The sequence below is a fragment of the Cydia pomonella genome, chromosome 2, assembly GCF_033807575.1.
Source record: "Cydia pomonella isolate Wapato2018A chromosome 2, ilCydPomo1, whole genome shotgun sequence".
NCBI classification, from domain to species: Eukaryota; Metazoa; Arthropoda; class Insecta; order Lepidoptera; family Tortricidae; genus Cydia; species Cydia pomonella.
Window position 1 is genome coordinate 7,692,787 of NC_084704.1, and position 14,505 is coordinate 7,707,291.

General features: G+C 37.6%; 2 protein-coding genes across 2 annotated transcripts; one reads left to right on the forward strand and one right to left on the reverse strand.

Moving 5' to 3' along the window:
* Window positions 1–5,191: 5,191 nt before the first annotated feature.
* On the forward strand, window positions 5,192–9,886 carry LOC133515637 (uncharacterized). Its single transcript, XM_061848207.1, has 3 exons — window positions 5,192–5,294; window positions 5,908–6,970; window positions 8,788–9,886. Exons 1-2 carry the CDS (start codon window positions 5,192–5,194, stop codon window positions 6,963–6,965), a joined length of 1,161 nt encoding a protein of 386 aa, XP_061704191.1. The 3' UTR covers window positions 6,966–6,970; window positions 8,788–9,886.
* Window positions 9,887–10,355: 469 nt separating this feature from the next.
* LOC133532784 (uncharacterized) lies at window positions 10,356–11,872 on the reverse strand. Its single transcript, XM_061871605.1, has 2 exons — window positions 11,630–11,872; window positions 10,356–10,686 (listed from the first exon to the last, which is right to left on the reverse strand). The coding sequence occupies exons 1-2, from the start codon at window positions 11,856–11,858 to the stop codon at window positions 10,466–10,468; spliced, it is 450 nt and encodes a 149-aa protein (XP_061727589.1). The 5' UTR covers window positions 11,859–11,872; the 3' UTR covers window positions 10,356–10,465.
* Window positions 11,873–14,505: the final 2,633 nt, after the last annotated feature.

Below are 14,505 nucleotides of genomic sequence, written 5' to 3' on the forward strand. Positions count from 1 at the left end.
TGAATGACATTTGGATCGTCCTAACGTACGTACGCAGTTTTACGTTATTACCCTGCTGTGATGTATGCAAGATACTACGACGTCTTCAAAAGAAGTCCTATTAACGACAAAATGACGTTCAATTGACAAATACAATAGACGTCAATGGGACTTCAATTTAAGCCAGTTATCATTCGTTTATTGAAGATTCAATTGATATATTGCACATACGAAATATTTTGCCAATTCATTAACTAAACTCATTATCATTAAGCAACCGTTACTTCCCAATGACGACTATTTGTCAATTGCATGCGACGCGATGCTGAACGGGGGCAAGAAAAATAAAAAACCCCAAATGTACATCAAGGAACTAGTAGTTTAATAATAACATATAAACTACATATTAACAAGGTACTTTTTAAGTATTTTAAGAGGCCAGTCAAATCGTCTTAATACCTTTATTTGATCCTAAATTTGTGTAATCCGAGTTTGCTCCATTCCAGAAGTTGTGGAACTTTTTTTGCTATTTTTAAGTTTTTTTCTTGTAGTTCAAAAACGGTACGTCCGACGGAAAATTTGATCTAGTCACGATAACAAATTACATCTGAGGATCCGAAAGATACCCTTATATGAATTCGTAGTCAAAGATTGTAAACACGGCCGCCACTTTGAATTTCTTCTAAAATCCGAATTTGTTTTCACCAGAGTCTGATCCACAACAAGCTTGCTGGTAGTGACATTGTAATTGATGGTGGGTTCCTTCTACATCGAATGGTTTTGCACACGCCCGGAGACGTAGTTCTGCAAATAGCTTCTTGTCTGATCTTTTACCGTAAAAGTTGTACTTGCTTGCCATAGAGTCAGACAATGCAACTTTCATAACTCTAGATACTTTATTATTAACGCCCTGTCCACCAAGGCTCTTGAAGTAGGCTACCTGTAAATATTTCTTATTACAAAAACATTCACAAACTTAACTATACTGCAGATCATAAAATAACGGGTTGGTATTTCTCTGAAATCGTATAAAAACCAATTTGTCTGTGTACAATTCGTTGAGTGTCAATTTTTTGTACTATTTGGTACCTGACATCGAAAAATTTGTACTTAACTTAAAATCTCTAAATATTGAAAATAAAGTGGTCAGCCATTCTGACGTCAGGTTGATAGGACCAAGTCCAGTTCCCCCTAGTTGTAGGGGTTATATCGATAGAATCCAACTTTTGACAAAGATTTAGTACCTAATTTGTACCTTTCATAATTATTCTTCTTATTGGGCATTTTCCACAATTAATAAAAATAAATTTAAAGAATAATACTTTCAGAGTGTTAGGGTTAGCGTTCTTCATGACTATTCCAAATTTCAAATCGATAGCTTAAGTAGTTCTCGAGAATATTTATCAATGTGACAGACGGACGGACGGACGGACAGACAGAGTGGCACCATAAGGGTTCCTTTAGTACTTTTATGGTAAGGAACCCTAAAAAGGTACTAAAACTTGGAGTAACATTCGTTATAAATATATGGTCCTGTCATAATTAATTAATTAATGTTATTAAATTAAAAAACGTACTAGTTTGTACTTGATAAATAGTAGATTCGGCAGTTATGACTCCTGCTTCCTAAAAACACGGGACTAGCCGGGTCCACGCAGCGACCATAAGCACGAGGCAATATCCTCGCGCGTATGCTCGCTCTGTGTGGACCCGGCTACTTACGACGTTACGAGGCTATGCCGGTTATTATACCTATCCGGTACGCTTGTAGTTTCGATGATACTATCGCATTGACAAACTTAAAACTTAGCACGTTAGCATGGTTTTCTTGTGACGTTAATAATTTTTCCACAATTTCCAACTCCTCCGAAGTTTTGATGGGAAATTTGAACTCTGGTTTTAAATCCAATCTTGTATGTTTTTCTCGCAAAATCGAGATGATTATATCATTCTGGGCTTTTATGTGGGTCAGTAGTGACACCACTGTATCTTGCAAACCTGAAAGACAGTTATGTTAATGTAATAATGTATTAGTGATGGGTCGCAGGTAAGATACCGAATGTATGTATGTATGTATGTATAAATAATATAGCGGCAAAGTATTAACGTTCTACCAGCCGTGAACAACAAGCGTGTCTTAACCTTTTTGACGCCAATGATGGATATACATCATTATACGCGTCGCAGCGACGCGTCGCTGAGCTCGACTTCATGTCGCTGGCTTCGTGTAGCCGCGTTCGAATGCTATTTCATAGAAATACATAGAAACCAGTCAGTGACGCGGCGACATGAAGTCGAGATCAGCGACGCGTAGTTGTGTTTCAACTTGTACCTTTACCTACCTTTTTGACCGCACCTATCCTTGACCGCACGATGGCGTTGCTGGCACGTCGCTGCCGAGATTCGGTGGTTGTTCTTTTCGCGACCAAGGACTACGTATGCGTGAAACCGGAGTTAGCCGCCCCTCGCCGTCTTCTGTTAAATCTGACAAGTCAAAAATATTAACAATACAAAACTTTTCCGGTACCTACCTATCAATAAATAAAGATGAATATACGTCATTTCTAAAAATCGTCCTAGTAGCTGGTTTGATAGTGCACAACCCCAAGTAGACAGACTGGGCAGACTTTTGAACCAGCTAAGAATCAACGATGCCAAGTTTCAGCGCATAGTCACAAAGTGCAAGGTTCCCATACAACGGCGTGCAATATCAAACCAGCTATAGCTGTTTACTCTGTAGAAATGAACATAGGAATGAACACCACACACATATTACACATACATGAACATGAAAATCAAACCACCGCAGATGGTTAAACATTGATATCTTACCTTGCAGGACACTGTTTGTCAAGACAGGAAGGCCTTCAACTTCATTCAGCAATGAGGGTTTCTGTTGGCAAAAAACATTAACATAATATGTATTATATTTATTTTCTATGAGTATTAATAATACAATGCACGCTTAGACCGACTTACCCAGTCCAAAATAAAAAAAACCGGTCAAGTGAGAGTTCGTTTAACTCGCGCACCGAGGGTTCCGTACAAACTTTCAATTATCTCATGTAAAAATACAAAAGACTTAATGACCACAAGTATACTAAGTATAATTGTGTACAGCGTCATCTATCGGCAAATTCGCTAACTAATTTGCGGGACCTGTGTACATATGTTGTTTTTTTTCTTTATCATTCGAACCGATTTCAATTTTTTTTGTTTTATTTGAAAAAAAAGGTGTTTTTTGTGTAATCTCATACGAATTTCAAGTATAATTAACACCAGCAAAGGAGGTTAAATTGCAAATTAAATTTCGAAAGGTTTTTTGATAGTGACAAAAAAGTTTTCAAGATATAGGCATGATTATATTTTTTCTGCCCTCTGGGCGGAAAGCGTCAACTTTGCTCCCGCTGCGCTAAACGAAGTTGCCGCTTTCCGCCTCCGTCGAGCAGAAAAATAGTATGCGCACCACGGGAGGAAACATAGGACATTCCATCCCGCGTGTTTGCCACCCTCGCCTTCGGCTCAGGTGACAATTTGTTTTACATTTCCCTTCATTAATGATTATTTTTCACTATGAAAAAATTAATCAAAATTTTTTTTGAAATGTACATTTAAGATCTTTGAAACGATACCCCACTAGACCTAGTAATTTGAAATTTTGTCCTCTCTTCATATGGGGCATTTTTCATATTGAATAAAAATAAAATAGAAAAATAACACTTTCAATGTGTTTGGGTTAGCATTATTGATGACTATAAGTAATATTCCAAATCGATAGCGATGTGACAAACAGACAGACAGACGGACGGACGGACGGACAGAGTTGCACCATAAGGGTTCCTTTTGTACCTTTTTGGTACGACACCCTAAAAAATAAATCACCTGTGGTTATGTCGCCGCGAAATAAACTACCCGTCCCTTTGTAATTAATACAGTTAGAATAAGATGGGTAGTCTATCTAGCGGCGACATACTCTCGCGCCAATCATATGCTAGGCTTACTGGTAAGAATAATATTCTATTAGGTATGTATTAATTATGATTTACTTACTTTCTGGTGTTGAAGGAGCTTCCCGGGAATCTCGGGTAATGTTTGGCTGAGCCTGACGGGTATCTGTACAAACCATAACGTATTATTTTTGAGAGTTCTTTGTAATATCATACTTCTATATAAAAAAAAACTACACAAAATATATCTATTTACTCTTGATATTAAAGGGTCCATACCAGAAAAGGAAAAACCTTCCATCTGTCTCTCCATGCCAAAACAGTGTTCTAACAAAAAGATAAATTTTACTAGAAGAAACACTTAATGGATATAACAGAGTAAGCAGTAAGCAGCTAGCTATATATATTGACCAAAATAAGTTTTTGTCAAAAATTTCATTTTTAGGGTTCCGTAGCCAAATGGCAAAAAACGGAACCCTTATAGATTCGTCAGGTCCGTCTGTGTGTCCGATTATGTCACAGCCACTTTTTTCCGAAACTATAAGAGCTATACTGTTCAAACTTGATAAGTAGATGTATTCTATGAACCGCATTAAGATGTTTACACAAAAATAGAAAAAAAAAACAATAAATTTTGGGGGTTCCCCATACTTAGAACTGTGATAACAGATACATTGAAAATAATATTTAATTTGTATGAAAAAGAGAAAATCTGAAGATTTCATAATTTTTTAAAGTTGCTGAACAAATGTTGATCAGTTTGAGGAGTTACAATAATATGGTTTAATTATTTTCTAATGTTATAGGAAGCACCTGATATATCATATAATATATTTGCATGAGAACCATGGGACAAAAATACATTAAATAAACTGGCTGAAAGTTGTTTGATTATGAGAAAGCAGCAACATAAAATGGCAGTTATGAAGTAAATTCTGACACTTTGCACACCTATGAAGTTGCTAAACTGAATATTGACAATTTATACTACGACGTACATCCTCGAGATTTATATATTTATACGTTTACAAAGTAGTATTCATTTTTCAATGTACTAGGCATCGCACAATATGTTTAAAGCAAAAAAACATAAAATAAAAAGTACCTTAACTGACACTCCCCTCCCCGGCCACTCACGCCGCGCCAGTAATCGTCATTCGTTTTTTTTGTGCGGGCATCGCAACATCGAGACTACCTAATTATTACGTGTTTTTTCTCTTATAACTAATCTAGTTATCTTTGATTATTGTTTGTCTTGTGGTATAATGGGAAAACGAAAACACAAGGACAGGGACTCGCATATAAGAAGAAAAATAAGGCGTTTACAAGAACGTTTACGATATAACTCCACAGACTCCGAGAGCGGGGGTAAGTCTTGTTCCCGTGTAGTACTATATCAAACGGAAAACAACCTTATCTCGCGCGCTTAGCGCGCACAATAGATAATAACTATTGAATAATGACCGTTCCTTTCTAGAAATATGTACTACTTTTCTGTACGATTATCAAAAGGTTTACTTAATCTCTCTTTAAATATCGTTTTTAAAACGCTAAATAATAAGTCTAACCCCCAATAACTCAACATTTATGTACGTAACTAATCCAGTTACGATGATATATATCTATATACCATGGTTTTCGGTTATACTTTATGATGCGGTCATAATTGATAACCACTTAGCATTCTGTGCTTGTTCTGTTATACCTTTATCGGAGTTTTGACGCTTAGCGCTGTGACAACTATACTCCATGATGCGGTCATGGTTGATAGTTATAATGTCTGCGCCGACCTCAAGTACCTACTAGCGCAATGACAAAATACACTCCATGATGTGGTCATGGTTGGTATTTTTATGGTCCGTTCTCAACTATGAGTTCTTGAAGGTTATACTCTGTGACGCGGTCATGGTTGATAACCAATTAGTATATCGCAACGTGTTTGCGATCACAATTAAATATTTCTTAATTATGATTTATTAAGATACTCTTTTAACTACGGTTTCAGAAAGCCATAGAAGCGATTACTCGCGTTATGACCCTGGTTCACCACCACCCGATGAATACTATCAGGCGCCCTTTTCTGATGAGTCAGATGATTCGATTTTAGTACGCCCAAGGTCGACCGTGTGTGTTCCCAGGGCAGCTCCTGGAGACGAATCTGGTGCTGTAAACTCAGCTCCAAATTTGAATATAACTGCCTCGCCAGGTGATAACTCGACTGGTAATGGTCATGCCCCATCCACTAATGGGGCTGCAGGCGACAGCGTTGCGCCGTTGCCGGACGACATCCTTGCGGCGCTCGGCGACCCCCAAGACAAGGACGAAAAGCTGGGTCCTAAAATATCGGAAGAAATCTCTGAACGCTGGGGTAGAATTATTGTGAACGGCCTGACCAAAGAACAGAGGCAGGATATATTGGAGAAGGCGTTAATACCAGAAAATTTTCTTCTACTGAAGGCTCCGCAGCTCAACCCTGAAATTGCACCGATACTGAGCGAAACCGTTAAAAACAGGGATAAAAGCATAGAAAAAATTCAGCAACACCTTGGTATAGGTATTGCTGCCCTGTCAAACCTCACGTCCCAAGTTATTAAAACTGATATCAACAAAATTGAGATGCTCCGGAATCTCTCTCAAGTAAGTAATATCCTATCGGATTTACATTACGAAAACACCATGCACAGAAGAAAATTGGTCTCCCAAAGTCTAGATAAAAATTTCCATAATATTGTTAAAGACGTTAAGAGAGATGCTTATCTCTTTGGAGTCAACCTGGGCGAAAAAATAAAAACATCAAAGACGGCAGAAAGATCTGGCCTGCAAATCAAACGAAGCGATAGAAGGAATGAAAATGCGACCAGGAAATACACCTATCGGGAAAACTGGAGGGGCCCACCCAGAAGACAGGGGCAAGGACCTCGCAAGCAGGGTGGGCCGAGGAACCGATATTACAACCAACGGCCATACAAACGCCCTCCACCAGTTGCAGATCGACCACCGGCGGCGCCGAAGCCGAACCCCAAGAATCCGAAGACTTAACTAAGGTAACGTCCCACGCAGGACGATTACGTTACTATTTTAATTTTTGGCGTGAGCTGACCGATGACTCCGTAATATTAGGATACGTGAAAGGGTTTGTTATCCCATTTGATAAACCAGTGGTACAATTAGGCTCATCTCCCCAGAACAACAATTTTACTATGTCTGAAATTGAACATTTGAATTTAGCAATTTCTAAATTACTTGATACGGGCGCAATAGTACCCTGCAGTAAAAACGTACCTGGACAGTTCCTCTCAAAAATCTTTCTTACCCCTAAAAAGGATGGCACTTTTAGGTTTATACTAAATTTGAAGAGCCTCAATAAATTTATTGCTCCACAGCATTTCAAAATGGAGGATATGCGAACAGTTAACAAACTTATGTCAAAAAATTTTTTTATGGCCACTATTGATTTAAAAGATGCGTATTTCCTGGTGCCTATAGACAAGTCTAGTAGGAAATTTTTAAGGTTTCAGTTTCAAGGTCATTTATTTGAATTTCAGTGCCTACCCTTCGGATTGTCCCTTGCCCCAATGGTGTTCACGAAGCTGATGAAACCACTGATTACCTCTTTGAGAAATAAAGGCCTTATTTTAGCTATATATCTGGATGATATAATTTGCATGGGGTCTACCCTTACCGATTGTCAAAATTGCGTCCGAGAAACAATTAGTCTGCTAATTAAGCTAGGGTTTGTTATAAACTACGACAAAAGTCACCTTACTCCTAGTCAAACTCAAACCTTTCTTGGTTTTGAACTTGACTCAAGAGAAATGTGCCTCAAGTTACCCTTAGAGAAACGTCAAAAAATCTACGATCGCGCTAAAACAATTTTTAAACAGCGCTCTATAGTCATAAGGGAATTCGCAAGTTTTCTTGGCCTGCTATGTTCTGCTTGCCCAGCAGCTGCTTATGGGTGGGTCTATACCAAGCGTTTTGAGCGAGAAAAATTTCTAGCACTTAAACAATGCGGGGACGATTTTGACAAATCCATGTTATTATGTCCTAATCTTAAGCCAGACATTACTTGGTGGATTAATAATATTATGACTGCTAAAAACTGTATACGCACCGGACGATATGCACTAGAAATATTCTCAGATGCCTCTCTTACCGGTTGGGGAGTAGCATGTAATAATGAAAGAACGGGAGGCTTCTGGAACAACGATGAACTAAAATTACATATAAATGCGTTAGAACTCAAAGCCGCATTTAATGGCCTTAAATGTTTTGCTAATCACCTGCATAACACAGAAATATTATTGCGCATAGATAATACCACAGCAATATCCTATATCAATAGGTGTGGTGGCGTTCAATTCAAACACTTAAATGATTTAGCTCGCGAAATCTGGCAGTGGTGCGAAACTAAAAAACTTGTCGTCTTCGCATCATATATAAAATCTAAGGATAACTTTGAGGCGGACGAAGAGTCTAGACGATCTAATATAGACACCGAATGGAGCCTATCGCAATCCGCGTTTGACACGATTGTAACGAATTTCGGCTGTTTAGAAATTGACCTCTTTGCGAGCAGAATTAATGCTAAATGCCCTAATTACGTTTCCTGGAAACGCGATCCCGAAGCCTTTAATATTGATGCCTTCACGATAGACTGGAGTACCTATTTGTTCTATGCGTTTCCTCCTTTTTCACTTACTCTTAAGTGCTTACGCAAAATTATTAACGACCGAGCAACCGGAGTTGTCATAGTGCCGTATTGGCCAAGCCAACCCTGGTATCCGTTGTTTACTAAATTATCGATAGGCAGTCCTATTTATTTTGGGCCTGATCATGACTTACTTCTGTCTCCTTTCAGGGGCAGTCACCCACTTTGGAAAAAGCTTACCCTGGTGTCATCTCTATTATCAGGGAAGCGTACTCAAGACAAATGTTAAGTCCGGAAATAATTGATATATTAATAGCATCACTAGCAGAATCTTCGTTAAAACAATATGATTGTGCCTACAAAAAATGGTGGGGTTTTTGTGAAGAATTAAAACATGATTTTTATACGATTGATATTCCTGTAATACTTACGTTTTTTACAGCACAATTTAAAAACGGAGCAAGTTACTCTTCTTTAAGTAGTCTGAGGTCAGCATTGGCGCTGATACTGGGTAAATGTCTGAGTGAAGACGAACGAGTAAGTCGTTTCCTAAAAGGGGTATTTAGGATCAAACCAAATTTACCTAAATATCACACTACCTGGGATCCAAATTTAGTACTTGATCACTTGTCAAACTGGTATCCCAACGAAAATTTATCATTGGACAAACTAACAAAAAAAATGGTGGCTCTGCTCGCGTTGTCAACTGCACAACGTGTGCAGACGCTATCACTTATTCGACTATCCAGTATCACAACCAATGCTTCAGGTATAGAAATCATGATCAGTGATCTGATCAAAACCTCTGCTCCAGGACGCATTAATCCGCGGCTCATTATACCTTATTTCACAAACAAAGTACAAATATGTCCAGAAAAGACATTATCCGCCTACATAGAGATGACAAAACACTTTAGGAATCTTCCTCAATCAGACAAATTGATATTAACTATCAAAAAACCGATACATAACGCTAGCGCGGCGACTATCTCCCGCTGGATTAAACAAGTGCTATCGGAAAGCGGAATAAATACTAATATCTTCTCCGCTCACAGCACACGCCACGCATCCACTTCGGCGGCTAATAGGAACGGTATCTCAATAGACCTCATAAAACGAACCGCAGGATGGACCGGAAATTCATTGATTTTCGCGAAATACTATAATCGCCCCTTGACTAGTGTAGAGGATAGTGTCTTTGCGGAAGCAACTTATGATCATGTTTAGATGTAAAATTCTTAGTCAAGCGAAAATTGTACCAATCATTAATTAACAATGTACCTAATAAACGATTGATTATGGATGTTCACTTGGTTATTTGCACCTATTTTAACATTGGCTCTAAACATCTACTTTGTAAACGTATAAATATATAAATCTCGAGGATGTACGTCGTAGTATAATTAATGGTTAAACGAACTTACCTTAAGTGAAGTTTGGCCATAATTATACAAGACGCACATCCGAAGAGATTTATAACCCTCCCAAACCCATGCAATTTCGCAGAAGCTAACCCCAAAAATGTATAAAATAGGCGCTTTGCTCTAAAAATAATGACGATTACTGGCGCGGCGTGAGTGGCCGGGGAGGGGAGTGTCAGTTAAGGTACTTTTTATTTTATGTTTTTTTTGCTTTAAACATATTGTGCGATGCCTAGTACATTGAAAAATGAATACTACTTTGTAAACGTATAAATATATAAATCTCTTCGGATGTGCGTCTTGTATAATTATGGCCAAACTTCACTTAAGGTAAGTTCGTTTAACCATTAAATAAACCTTAGAAAAAAATGCTACTCTTACTATTCTGACACATGCAACAAGTATCTACAGCATCATAATTGTTCAATGTGGCGGGACTTAATTCATAAATAATAATGGCCCGTTGGCTATAACCTCAACTTACCTCTATAGTAAGCAGCAGCAGCTGTTTTGTTCAAGATTTTTTTCTTAATTGGTGGTGGCGTTATGTGACCGTCATCTTCATCGCTTGTGGAAATATATCTGTTATTTCTTTTCCGCTTAAAATTTGGTTCTTCTTCTGCTTCAGTCTGTAAGTCTGATGTCTCCTCGACCAGTTTCAGTTTTCTTTTGGCTTTATCTATATCGTCTTTACATGCAAATAAAATAAAAAATACACACAACATGCAAAAATAATAAATGAACACAACATAATGCATCCCTCAGTCAATTAAAACAAGGTTATTGGTAAATATGTAGGATGGAGTAGGAACAGGGTAGTAAGTGGTTAGTAGTACAGTCAATTATCCATTTACCTGGACACTACAGAAGTTATGTTAATACAGACACAATGCAAGGTAAAATTATCCCAAAAATGCTGCTACTTGTCTCAGCAATAGGTTTATGAAAATGACCATAAGCTGTCCATCCATATTAATATTATAAGTGTGAAAGCAACTCTATCTTTCTGTCTCTTTGTCTGTGTATCGCTAAACTAATCGAAAATATTTTTTTTTACCCGGTAATAAGTTTTACCCGGAACTTCACTAAATTATTGCTATACTGTTTGTAATTAAGATTACTGCTGAATATGTAAACTTACAAGATACTATAACAAATCCGAATAAATCCATAACACTGCTGTGACAATGACATTACCTACAGTAACGTAACATATTTTACTCAATATACCAACAAGAATACTACCTATATGTAGGTGTGTTGGTTTTTGTCCGGCACTAGTTTTCGTCCACTTGACGAAATTTGAATATAAACGTACTTTGCTGCACAAATTTGTACGTACCTATTGCAATCATTAATGTCAAAACAATATATCAATCTATTTACATAAAATTATATGTCGCAAATAGAAAATTAAAAATCAATTACATTAATTGATAATCTGTACGGAAATTAACGCAATGACTCTACATATTTTATCTTCGAAAAACTGAACTATCACAGAAAACGGAAACTTCCACCAACATTATTAAGCTCTCGGTAAATCAAGAAATATTGCATCCAGATACCTCTAAGTACGTGACTTACCAATAGCAAAATCCACGTGGTTCTTAAAATAAATATATACGTACCAGTCTCACAAAAAACTCTTTGGATGAAGTATCGTTTCCATTTCTCATCCGGTGTTTTGGTATCCGCCAACACCTTTTCAAAAGCTTTAGATCCCTTGACGGGTGGCCAAAATACCTCCCGACGCCTTGGCGTAATCCACTGATTCTTTACAATGGATATTGATCCGCCGTCTTGATCACTGAATTGTATCACTGAGTATGTACTCATCACTGAGTATGTGTTTATCATGTGATAAAACTAAAATATACCTTTAAGAGTCTCGAATTGCACAGCACCCACGGACGCGATACAACACAACACAACAGACCGGGCAAACGGAAAAGGAGGGAAACGATACATGACACATGACACTTCAATCAAAATGTCAGAATATCGTTCCGTTCCAACTTCTGATGTTTCTAAAAATAACAATTTTAAGCTTGTTTTGGTGTTATTAATTATAAAATCTATAAAAAAAATACTGTATTACAACTTTAGAGTTACCGAAACAAACGGAAATGTTTTTTTTTATTTTATAAATATTTTACAAATTGACAAATTGGTATCAAGAAACGAAACGCGTTATTTTGTCGGTTACATACGTCTTCATAGTAACCCCAAATAGACGTCAATAGAACGTCAATTTTGTGACTAAAATGGTACGTCCTACTAACAGAGACCCCAAATAGATGTAAATTTCTATAAGAAGTTACTACGCTAATATTAAGAATCACGTTTAGTGAAACAGGGCAATAGCCGCGAAAATCGACGTTCGTCAATTGCGGGCATTTTTCTCTGTCACTCTAATGACGTCTTAGTGAGAGTAAAAGAGAAAGATCCCCTCAATTTCCGAATTTCGTTTTTCGCGGTAGGCCTGCACGTCTTTGACTCGTTGTTCGAAAATTAATAACGTTGTTGTGACGCCGCTGCGGCGGGGCGTAGCGGCGCTGCAATCGCTGTTTCAACACGGCAGTGTTGCCAAGTCTCTTGTTTTTACAAAAGATTCCCCAATTACCATTATATTACAAACCCAATTAGACGTCAGTGACACGTCAATTTAATGACTTAAGAAGGTACGTCCTGATAGTGACCCCGTACAGACGTCAGTAGAACGGCAATTTTGTGACTAAAAAGGTACGTCCTTATAGTGACCCCAAATAGACGTCAGTGAAGCGTCCATTTTGTGACTAAGCTGGTATGTCCTGATAGTGACCCCAAATAAACGTCAATTTTAAAACAAAGAAAGTACGTCGTATTAGTGACCCCAAATAGACGTCAGTAAAACGTCAAATTTGTGACTAAAAAGGTACGTCCTGATAGTGATCCCAAATAGACGTCTGTGAAGCGTAATTTCTGTGACAATAAAGTACGTCCTGATAGCGACCCCAAATAGACGTCAGTAAAACGTCAATTTTGTAACTAAAAAGGTACGTCCCGATAGTGACCCCAAATAGACGTCAGTGGAACGTCAATTTTGTGTCAAAGAAAGTACGTCCTGATAGTGACCCCAAATAGACGTACGTCAAACGTCAATTTTGTGATAAAAAAAGTACGTCCTGATAGTGTCCCCAAATAGACGTCAGTAAAACATCAAATCTGTGACTAAAAAGGTACGTCCTGATAGTGACCCCAAATAGACGTCAGTAAAACGTCAAATTTGTGACTAAAAAGGTACGTCCTTGTAGTGACCCCATATGGACGTCAGTGAAACGTCAATTTTGTGACAAAGAAAGTACGTCCTGATAGTGACCCCAAATAGAAGTCAGTGAAACGTCAATTTTGTGACAAAGAAAGTACGTCCTGATAGTGTCCCCAAATAGACGTCAGTAAAACGTCAAATTTGTGACTAAAAAGGTACGTCCTGATAGTGACCCCAAATAGACGTCAATAAAACGTCAAATTTGTGACTAAAAAGGTACGTCCTGATAGTGACCCCATATAGACGTCAGTGAAACGTCAATTTTGTGACAAAGAAAGTACGTCCTGATAGTGACCCCAAATAGACGTCAGTGAAACGTCAATTTTGTGTCCAAAATGGTACGTCCTAATAATGACCTTAAATAGACGTCAGTGAAACGTCTACTCTCGACGAATAGAGTACTGACCTTGTTATGACCTATAAATGACGTCAATTGTGCGTCACTGACGTCAGTTTGCTACCTGGGTATAGGAAGCTAATTTTAATGATCAATATATAAGTATTATGCGACATACGCATTTACTTGGTAATTACGTCATACAGGATAAAACCTGCAATTAATGGTGATTTATGTTGGTAAAGATTACGATTGCGGTACTTAAGTAATTTATGGTCATAGCCAAGGAGAGAAACGTGTAAAATTATGCAGATTTCTTATAGGCGATCGTAGCTAGCGAAGAAACCTCCAAGTTGCATACAAAAGTGTCGTTCAATCTTGAGTTAAAACTTTAAACTAAGGTAAGGTAAATGCCACCTTATGAAACCGCGAGGTAAGTATAAGGTGCACTTAGGTAGACTTTTGAACAATAAAATGGGCTTTTCGCACCACACTTTTTCTGTTTAAAAATAAAACGTTAATAAGCTGATGAGCTAAATAATCTCAATTTTTAACTTTTTAAAGAAAAGTAATTATAAATACCGGGTGGGCTCTGTAACAAGAGCAATAAATTAAACTGTAGGTAGTTTGTTCTATGACCGCAATGTATCGCGAATTTTGTAATGTTTGAAGCGTGACAATGAGCTATGTATAATTTATATTGAGGATTATAATTAATTTGTATGAATAATTTTTAAAAGTTATTAAACAAAAGTTTTTTTTGTTTGAGGAGTAAGTACAATATTTATATGCTTTAATTTTTTCCTCGTGTTACGTGGCCCACGGCCCACCTGGTATATAATTCGCGTGCGAATACGTCT